Here is a 10,566-nt window from a genome sequence, read left to right as displayed (position 1 = left end):
AATATAGCAGGGGGTGTAAAGCCATAACACAATATAGCAGGGGGTGTAAAGCCATAACACAGAACACGTTTTTCCAGCAGCAGACTATGATCAATAATGTTAAAAGCCGCACTGAAGTCTAACAAAACAGCTCCCACAATATTTTTATTATCAATTTCTCTCAGCCAATCATCAGTCATTTGTATAAGTGCTGTGCTTGTTGAATGTCCTTCCCTATAAGTGTGCTGAAAGTCTGTTGTCAATTTGTTTACTCTAAAATAGTATTGTATCTGGTCAGTTTACTAACGGTTGGTAACAGGCTGATTGGTTGGCTATTTGAGCCAGTAAACGGGGCGTTACTATTCTTAGGTAGCAGAATGACTTTAGCTTCCCTCCAGGCCTGAGGACACACACTTTCCTGTAGGCTTAGATTAAAGAGATGACAATAGGAGTGGCAATATCGTTTGCATCATATGATCAAGGAAATAGGATGCACCTGAGCTCAATTTCGAGTCTCATAGCAAAGGGTCTGAATACTTATGTAAATAAGGTATTTCTGTTTTAAAAAATTTACACATTTGCTCAAATTTCTGAAAACCTGTTTTCGCCTTTGTCATTATGGGGTATTGTGTGTAGATTGTTGAGGATTTTTTATTTATTTAATCCAATTTTAATCCAATTCTTTTTTCTTTTTTTTATGCACCTGTACTGACCTCGCCTTCTGGATGATAGCGGGGTGAACAGGCAGTGGCTCGGGTGGTTGTTGTCCTTGATGATCTTTATGGCCTTCCTGTGACATCGGGTGGTGTCGGTGTCCTGGAGGGCAGGTAGTTTGCCCCCGGTGATGCGTTGTGCAGACCTCACTACCCTCTGGAGAGCCTTACGGTTGTGGGCGGAGCAGTTGCCGTACCAGGCGGTGATACAGCCTGGTACTGGTATTCAATTGATTCCTTTGGATCTCTATTCCCCCCAACAGACGCTGCTGGTGGATGATAAGAAGTATCAAAACCATGAACCTCAAAGGTTTACGCCAAGTTTAGTTTTTAATTGTAAAGGATGTGGTCACGTGTCAAATGTTTGCAGACAGGAGAAGTATGATATTGAAGAATCTGTGAATGGAAAATGTTGCAACTGTGGTGGGGATCATTCTCCGGACTTCCTTGAGTGCCCTGTTAGGGTGAAGGAGGTCGAGATGTCAAGGATCAGCAGCAGATCTCCTATGTGGAGGTGATGAAGAGAGTCGAAGGGGCGAGAGGCAACAGTGTTGAGGATAAGGCAGTGGATACATTGCAACCAGCTGCTAGTGTTTTAAGTCAATCGGGTGATCTGGAATCACTCATTGTGAAAAAGGGGGATTTTGTGGCATTTATAGCCACAGTGATTAATTGTACAGCACAACTGTTTTAAGAAGTCCAAGAAGCTGGATATCACAACTTCAAGACTTCACGGCAAAAGCACTACAAGGACTTTTGTCGCCCTCACAGGAGGATTCAGAGCCTGTGTTGGGACCTGATTAGAATTATTTTGTTACAGAAAAGCAGGTCGATTTTTTTTGTTAATTTCTTTTTTTTGTAGTTTGTGTGATATTTTATATATTTTTACCCAAATGTTTTCGTTTTTTGTGATCCTTTTTATCCACCCGTACAGTAGGTGGCGGAATGCACATTTAATTGTTGCGAACGCAATTATACCAAAGAAGAAGAATATAACCCGCTGAGCGATTTCGACGCATGCGTTGGAGCTACGGTATCAACCCTAAAGTCACTATTTGAAAGTTGGCGGTCGTACACGGTGCACTCAAATGTCTGCTATGAATTTGAGTTCATTAACAAAAATCTAGTAGATATTGTACATGTTTTATATACGTAGGGTATAGATATCGAGAGAGGCAAGAAAGCAGATCAACCAAGCACACGTAATCGTAGGCTTGCTAGCTACCGGTAGCCAGTTAGCTGCTAGTCATACACATTTAGCTAAGTTCGTTATTTCTGGAGAAGCAGCCCGCTAATGTCAGTGAGAAGGGCTCTGGTGGACTGTGTTGTGTTGTCTCTTCAGGACTCGTGTGTGTTATACCCTTGTTGTAGAGGATGCTTCTCCAGGATGCAACAGACGGACACGGCCAGGTAAGAGAGACACACACACACAGTAGGAAAGACACACTAGTTATCGAAAAGCCCTTGGCTTGATTCGCCAACTAACTGGCTCTGTGGGAAATACAATCCCGAAGCTGTGTTTTAACGTCGAGAAACGTCAATTATCATCGCTATGATCACTTGCGAAACGGTGCAGGGGATGTTTATGAAGGGGAATGCAGAAGGGGGCAGGATGTTTATGAAGGGGAATGCAGAAGGGGGCAGGATGTTTATGAGGGGGAATGCAGAAGGGGGCAGGATGTTTATGAGGGGGAATGCAGAAGGGGGCAGGATGTTTATGAGGGGGAATGCAGAAGGGGGCAGGATGTTTATGAAGGGGAATGCAGAAGGGGGCAGGATGTTTATGAAGGGGAATGCAGAAGGGGGCAGGATGTTTATGAGGGGGAATGCAGAAGGGGGCAGGATGTTTATGAGGGGGAATACAGAAGGGGAGCAGGGGATGTTTATGAGGGGGAATGCAGAAGGGTAACAGGGGATGTTTATGAGGGGGAATGCAGAAGGGGGCAGGATGTTTATGAGGGGGAATACAGAAGGGGGCAGGATGTTTATGAGGGGGAATACAGAAGGGGAGCAGGGGATGTTTATTAGGGGGAATGCAGAAGGGTAACAGGGGATGTTTATGAGGGGGAATGCAGAAGGGGGCAGGATGTTTATGAGGGGGAATACAGAAGGGGAGCAGGGGATGTTTATGAGGGGGAATGCAGAAGGGGAGCAGGGGATGTTTATGAGGGGGAATGCAGAAGGGTAACAGGGGATGTTTATGAGGGGGAATGCAGAAGGGGGCAGGATGTTTATGAGGGGGAATACAGAAGGGGGCAGGATGTTTATGAGGGGGAATACAGAAGGGGAGCAGGGGATGTTTATGAGGGGGAATGCAGAAGGGTAACAGGGGATGTTTATGAGGGGGAATGCAGAAGGGTAACAGGGGATGTTTATGAGGGGGAATGCAGAAGGGGGCAGGATGTTTATGAGGGGGAATACAGAAGGGGAGCAGGGGATGTTTATGAGGGGGAATACAGAAGGGGAGCAGGGGATGTTTATGAGGGGGAATGCAGAAGGGTAACAGGGGATGTTTATGAGGGGGAATACAGAAGGGGAGCAGGGGATGTTTATGAGGGGGAATACAGAAGGGGAGCAGGGGATGTTTATGAGGGGGAATGCAGAAGGGTAACAGGGGATGTTTATGAGGGGGAATGCAGAAGGGGGCAGGATGTTTATGAGGGGGAATACAGAAGGGGGCAGGATGTTTATGAGGGGGAATACAGAAGGGGAGCAGGGGATGTTTATGAGGGGGAATACAGAAGGGGGCAGGATGTTTATGAGGGGGAATACAGAAGGGTAACAGGGGATGTTTATGAGGGGGAATACAGAAGGGGGCAGGATGTTTATGAGGGGGAATACAGAAGGGGGCAGGATGTTTATGAGGGGGAATACAGAAGGGGAGCAGGGGATGTTTATGAGGGGGAATACAGAAGGGTAACAGGGGATGTTTATGAGGGGGAATACAGAAGGGGGCAGGATGTTTATGAGGGGGAATACAGAAGGGGAGCAGGGGATGTTTATGAGGGGGAATGCAGAAGGGTAACAGGGGATGTTTATGAGGGGGAATGCAGAAGGGGGCAGGATGTTTATGAGGGGGAATACAGAAGGGGAGCAGGGGATGTTTATGAGGGGGAATACAGAAGCTCCTGGCTGTGCAGGCTTGGCTTTTGATCCAGCCCTGAAACACCTAAGTCTGCTTATCAAGGTCCTGTTGAGCAGCTGATGTTTAGGCTACAACGTGGTTAGACCAGGGCTGGAATAAAAGCCTGCACACCCAGTAGCTATCCTGGAGGATGGCTGCCACCCAGTAGCTATCCTGGAGGATGGCTGCCACCCAGTAGCTATCTAACTAGACACACATATATAAATACACTGCTCAAAAAAATAAAGGGAACACTTAAACAACACAATGTAACTCCAAGTCAATCACACTTCTGTGAAATCAAACTGTCCACTTAGGAAGCAACACTGATTGACAATAAATTTCACATGCTGTTGTGCAAATGGAATAGACAAAAGGTGGAAATTATAGGCAATTAGCAAGACACCCCCAATAAAGGAGTGGTTCTGCAGGTGGTGACCACAGACCACTTCTCAGTTCCTATGCTTCCTGGCGGATGTTTTGGTCACTTTTGAATGCTGGCGGTGCTTTCACTCAAGTGGTAGCATGAGACGGAGTCTACAACCCACACAAGTGGCTCAGGTAGTGCAGCTCATCCAGGATGGCACATCAATGCGAGCTGTGGCAAGAAGGTTTGCTGTGTCAATTTGCGTGTCAATCTGGGCCCGCTATAGGCTACTTTGTCATATAGAGGAGTCGGTACGCAATTCCCCAAAAATGAGAAGTCCTGGTATTGTGCTGCGGACAGCTCCGGCCCAAGTCGAGCACCACACACACAACAGGCAGACCACTGCAAGGTTAACTAGCTTCACCCCAAGCACCAGATGTATTCTTTAGGAGTCGTTACTCCTTAAGGTCCAAGGACCTTGTACGTATGTTATTTACACAGGTAGACTTGCTCTGGCAGCCAAAACAGACAAAACGTGAATCGATTCTCACTTCTAGAAACATAAACCCCTCTGCTTTCATATCAAAAGAATAACTGGCTTAGTCACAGTTGAAGCCGACAGTATTGACAACATGTTTCTGGTGGCTTTCTTCTGTTTACACACAGGGGTTGGGAGACCTCCCAGACACGGGGGGTTGGGAGCCCTCCCAGACACGGGGGGTCGGGAGACCTCCCAGACACGGGGGGGGGGAGACCTCCCAGACACGGGGGGTTGGGAGCCCTCCCAGACACGGGGGGTTGGGAGCCCTCCCAGACACGGGGGGTCGGGAGCCCTCCCAGACACGGGGGGGGGGGGGGAGAGAGATGTGTTTAACCTCAGGTTGCTGCTGTCTGTCAGACTGTAATGTTGTCCTGTAGATGGCACTGCTCCAGGTCTTGCTACAGCTGTCTGGAACCACACCTGGACTACAGGTACCGCCTGTCTCTAAGGGTAACCAGAGACAACACCATATTTGGGGTGACTGTGTTCGGGAGCTGTCTCAACCCCCTCTTTGGAGCCCCTGCCACCGACCTTCACAGGTAACACACCCCTGGCCCATCCACCCACCTTCACAGGTAACACACCCCTGGCCCATCCACCCACCTTCACAGGTACAGCCTTATTGGTGGACTGGTAGTCTGTCTAGCTCCCGCCTCTCCTTTCTTTGGATTGGTGGATACATCTCATTATTGTAATACTTTTTAGAATATTCGATGAGGGTCGCTGACATCAACCGCCTGTATTCAATGGAGATTCTACAGTGCATTGTGGGAAAGTATTTAGACCCCTTGACTTTTTCCACATTTTGTTACATTACAGCCTTGTTCTAAAATTGATTCAATTGTTTTTTTCCCTCATCAATCTACACACAATTCCCCATAATGACAAAGCAAAAAGAGGTTTTTAGACATTTTTGCAAATGTGTAAATATATGGGACCTTGTATAGACAGGTGTGTGCCTTTCCAAATCATGTCCAATTAATTGAATTTACCACAGGTGGACTCCAATCAAGTTGTAGAAACATCTCAAGGATGATCAATGGAAACAGGATGCACCTGAGCTCAATTTAGTCTCATAGCAAAGGGTCTGAATACTTATGTAAATAATGTATTTCTGTTTTATTTTTAATACATTTGTAAACATTTCTAAAAACCTGTTTTCGCTTTGTCATTATGGGGTGTTGTGTGTAGATTAATGGGAGAAATAGAATAAGGTTGTAACGTAACAACATGTGGAAAAAGGGAAGGGTCTGAAAACTTTCCGAATGAACTGGACGAGAACCACAATACCTTTCAGGAAATCTGCAATATTTTAAAGACATGAGCTTGAACTTAGTTCCTGTGTAGTCCCCAGGGTTACGGTGAACTTAGTTCCTGTGTAGTCCGCAGGGTTACGGTGAACTTAGTTCCTGTGTAGTCCCCAGGGTTACGGTGAACTTAGTTCCTGTGTAGTCCGCAGGGTTACGGTGAACTTAGTTCCTGTGTAGTCCCCAGGGTTACGGTGAACTTAGTTCCTGTGTAGTCCCCAGGGTTACGGTGAACTTAGTTCCTGTGTAGTCCGCAGGGTTACGGTGAACTTAGTTCCTGTGTAGTCCGCAGGGTTACGGTGAACTTAGTTCCTGTGTAGTCCGCAGGGTTACGGTGAACTTAGTTCCTGTGTAGTCCGCAGGGTTACGGTGAACTTAGTTCCTGTGTAGTCCCCAGGGTTACGGTGAACTTAGTTCCTGTGTAGTCTGCAGGGTTACGGTGAACTTAGTTCCTGTGTAGTCCCCAGGGTTACGGTGAACTTAGTTCCTGTGTAGTCCCCAGGGTTACGGTGAACTTAGTTCCTGTGTAGTCCGCAGGGTTACGGTGAACTTAGTTCCTGTGTAGTCCGCAGGGTTACGGTGAACTTAGTTCCTGTGTAGTCCGCAGGGTTACGGTGAACTTAGTTCCTGTGTAGTCCGCAGGGTTACGGTGACCTTAGTTCCTGTGTAGTCCGCAGGGTTACGGTGAACTTAGTTCCTGTGTAGTCCGCAGGGTTACGGTGAACTTAGTTCCTGTGTAGTCCGCAGGGTTACAGTGTGTTGAATGAAAATATTGTGTTTGTATGAGAATGGCAACATGGATAAACAAAGTGGTTTTGTGTGTCCAGGCTGGTGGAGGAGTCTTCCGGTCCGATGGGAGGTGAAGGTCAGAGGTCAGGATGTCAAAGCAGGCTGCTGGTTAAGGCTGTAGAGGACTGCTTCATTGGAAGACATTTTGTTTTTGGGATCAAGGTACAACATTTAATTCATCGTTGTGGTTTATAATCTCAACCGCTTCATGAGAAAGAAAACCACTTGGCTGTTATTACATTTCAACGATTACAAAATGATGCCCGTGTTCCCCAAGTAGTCTGTTATTACATATCAACTATTACAAAATGATGCCCGTGTTCCCCAAGTAGTCTGTTATTACATTTCAACTATTACAAAATGATGCCCGTGTTCCCCAAGTAGTCTGTTATTACATTTCAACTATTACAAAATGATGTCCGTGTTCCCCAAGTAGTCTGTTATTACATATCAACGATTACAAAATGATGTCCGTGTTCCCCAAGTAGTCTGTTATTACATTTCAACTATTACAAAATAATTACCCGTGTTCCCCAAGTAGTCTGTTATTACATTTCAACTATTACAAAATAATTACCCGTGTTCCCCAAGTAGTCTGTTATTACATTTCAACTATTACAAAATGATGCCCGTGTTCCCCAAGTAGTCTGTTATTACATATCAACTATTACAAAATGATGCCCGTGTTCCCCAAGTAGTCTGTTATTACATTTCAACGATTACAAAATGATGCCCGTGTTCCCCAAGTAGTCTGTTACATATCAACGATTACAAAATGATGCCCGTGTTCCCCAAGTAGTCTGTTATTACATATCAACTATTACAAAATGATGTTCGTGTTCCCCAAGTAGTATGTTTGGAAGTTATTCCATCCAGCTATGTTGTCTCTGGTGCAGATATCTGGCCCCAACCCTTACAGGAGAGAGACAGGCCAGTTCATCGCCAGTCAGATCTCTCTGCCCCTGGCCTCTGTTCCAGGCTGCTCTGTAGTCAGTTACTACAGAACCCTCCTACAGCAAGCTGCTCTCTGCGCTGACTGGACTACTGATCCTAGACCAGCCTCCAAGAGCCTCCTACAACAGGCCTCTGTCTGTAGAACTGATCCTAGACCAGCTCCCCAGCCCAGCGCTGACACCAGTACAGCTCCTCTCCTGCTCCACCCTTCTCCTCTCCACAGCTTCGACTCTACACTGCCCTCCTGTGGCCGATCCATGTCACTGCATTGCACCATAACCCTCACCCCAACCCCGACCTACATACACACAGCACCCTGGCAACAGTCTCCGGGGGTGATCACGTCGTCTGCAGAACAGGAGGAAGAGGAGGGGGGGAGAGAGGATAAAGGACTGAGTCATGGGAAGGGAGGACACAGTAGGAACAGTAGCCAGGGGGAGGGGGGACACCGTAGGAACAGCTACTGGGATGTTCTGTCCTCTTTCTGTGAAGGCTCTGACTCCCCTGTTCACCCCCCTGCCTCTCTCACGTGGACCGCTCCAACTCAGCCTGGCCATATACGGACTGCACCGTCCAGCCTCAGGAAGAGGGGTGTTTCAGACACGGAGGAGGAGTACAGGTCAGTGTGTGAACAAACCTGTCGATCTGACTTTGTGGCCTGGGAAGACCTGCCCTTCTCTGAGTGTCTGGGGGAGTTTGTCTGTGATCCTGCAGACACAGAGACACCAACTGACCATCATGCCCAGACCAGCCCTGTGGGGAGAAACTTGTCCACTACGCTGACAGACACAGAGTCAAGCTCCACATCACACAGAAGTCTACTGGACATTACTAATGTTGGACAGCTGACCCATGGAGGTCTCAGCCCTCGGTCACCCGGACACACAGCTGACCTGGAGGAGGAGTATAACTGTTCAGCAGACCTCTTCCACTGCTCTCAGACCAGCATCAACACACACACACCCCACACGGACTCACACACACCCCACACGGACTCACACACACCCCACACGGACTCACACACACCCCACACGGACTCACACACACCCCACACGGACTCACACACACCCCACACGGACTCACACACACCCCACACGGACTCACACACACCCCACACGGACTCACACACACCCCACACGGACTCACACACACCCCACACGGACTCACACACACCCCACACGGACTCACACACACCCCACACGGACTCACACACACCCCACACGGACTCACACACACCCCACACGGACTCACACATGGACACACCTTCAGAGTGTTGTGACTGTGTCCCTTTGTCCCAGTCCACCCCCATCATCAGGATAACGGCTCCACCACATACACTGCAGATCAGAGCCCGGCGACACACACCCAGCAACACACACACACCTAAAGGACTCACACACACCAAGAGACCCAGACCCAGCAACACCCACACACCTAAAGGACTCACACACACCAAGAGACCCAGACAGCCAGAGCCCAGAGATCATGTACTAGCTCTGCAGTGTCAGAGGTTAACGAGAAGAGCTCTGGGGAGAAGGACCGGTCGTGTGAGAGTATGTGATGACAACAGTGAGATGGTGATCTCTGCCACTCAAAGACCCTGGTGCTCCAGAAGGACAGCCAGACAGCAGGCTGGGGGAGAGCGAGAGAACAGCGGGAGGACCACTGGGGGAGAGCGAGAGAACAGCGGGAGGACCACTGGGGGAGAGCGAGAGAACAGAGGGAGGACCACTGGGGGAGAGCGAGAGAACAGAGGGAGGACCACTGGGGGAGAGCGAGAGAACAGAGGGAGGACCACTGGGGGAGAGCGAGAGAACAGCGGGAGGACCACTGGGGGAGAGAGAGAGAACAGAGGGAGGACCACTGGGGGAGAGAGAGAGAACAGAGGGAGGACCACTGGGGGAGAGAGAGAGAACAGCGGGAGGACCACTGGGGGAGAGAGAGAGAACAGCGGGAGGACCACTGGGGGAGAGCGAGAGAACAGAGGGAGGACCACTGGGGGAGAGCGAGAGAACAGGAGATCTACACATATTCACCAGACACTGAGAGAGGGACAGACAGAGGGTTTAGCCAACCAGCAGCTCGAAGACAGCAGGTCTGTTAGCCCCTCCCTCCGCGAGGAGAATGAAGCGTGTGATTGGTCCAGAGACCTGTTTACTGACTCTTTCTGAGGGCTCATTCCTCCCCCTTCTCTATGACGTGTGTCCTGATTCACTCCTCGTCAAGGATGTAAAAGAATTGGATCGATTTATGAAACATGCAATGTGACTATAATAAAATGGAGGAAAAATGTAATATGAATTTCATATGTCTAGTATAAAGCCTTTTAGTTTTTTACATTGTTCCAAAGCATTGTACCTGAACCAAAGGACAGTTCACTGTCCTTGTCTACATTTCAAGTGTCCAATGGCTGTGTGAAGTTCTGTTCGCACAAGGACAATAAAATAAAATCTTGTAGAATTGTATCGAAGAGAAAGAGCGAGTCTCATCTCGGCTGAAAAACTGTCATGTGGTGTTTGTTGTCATTTCGGCCCACCGAGCAAGGAGTTTTTGAGGTCGAATTTCGTCAACAAAAAAAAGGAATGGCTTATTTTCTACTGGATGTTTATTGGATCTAATAGAAGTTTTAATGCGAAAGTTACGAGCGTACTGATGTAAGTAGGACATGTAACATCCTAGAAACTTCTAGAAAAACACTTTATAACACAGAGTTATCTCCAGATGGATATGCATATTCATGGCATGAGGCTAGTAGCATACATTCTGAAAGTATTCAGACCACTTGACTTTTT

The 10,566-nt window shown here is 48.0% G+C and overlaps 1 protein-coding gene across 1 annotated transcript; it reads left to right on the top strand.

The window, feature by feature from the left end:
- Positions 1–1,755: 1,755 nt before the first annotated feature.
- ddias (DNA damage-induced apoptosis suppressor) lies at positions 1,756–9,094 on the top strand. Its single transcript, XM_038964819.1, has 5 exons — positions 1,756–2,102; positions 5,102–5,263; positions 6,859–6,982; positions 7,717–8,756; positions 9,073–9,094. Exons 1-5 carry the CDS (start codon positions 1,987–1,989, stop codon positions 9,092–9,094), a joined length of 1,464 nt encoding a protein of 487 aa, XP_038820747.1. The 5' UTR covers positions 1,756–1,986.
- Positions 9,095–10,566: the final 1,472 nt, after the last annotated feature.

The sequence above is a fragment of the Salvelinus namaycush genome, chromosome 26 (genome assembly GCF_016432855.1).
Source record: "Salvelinus namaycush isolate Seneca chromosome 26, SaNama_1.0, whole genome shotgun sequence".
Taxonomy (NCBI): domain Eukaryota; kingdom Metazoa; phylum Chordata; class Actinopteri; order Salmoniformes; family Salmonidae; genus Salvelinus; species Salvelinus namaycush.
Note: the sequence above shows the minus strand (reverse complement) of the source record. Positions and strands in the feature narration are given on the sequence as shown.

Bases quoted from the DNA above. Each gene is read 5' to 3' on its own strand.
- ddias (XM_038964819.1), top strand. From the start codon at position 1,987: ATGTCAGTGAGAAGGGCTCTGGTGGACTGTGTTGTGTTGTCTCTTCAG. The intron at 2,103-5,101 runs GTAAGAGAGACA...GTTGTCCTGTAG, and splicing joins CAACAGACGGACACGGCCAG to ATGGCACTGCTCCAGGTCTT. The intron at 6,983-7,716 runs GTACAACATTTA...TCTCTGGTGCAG, and splicing joins ATTTTGTTTTTGGGATCAAG to ATATCTGGCCCCAACCCTTA.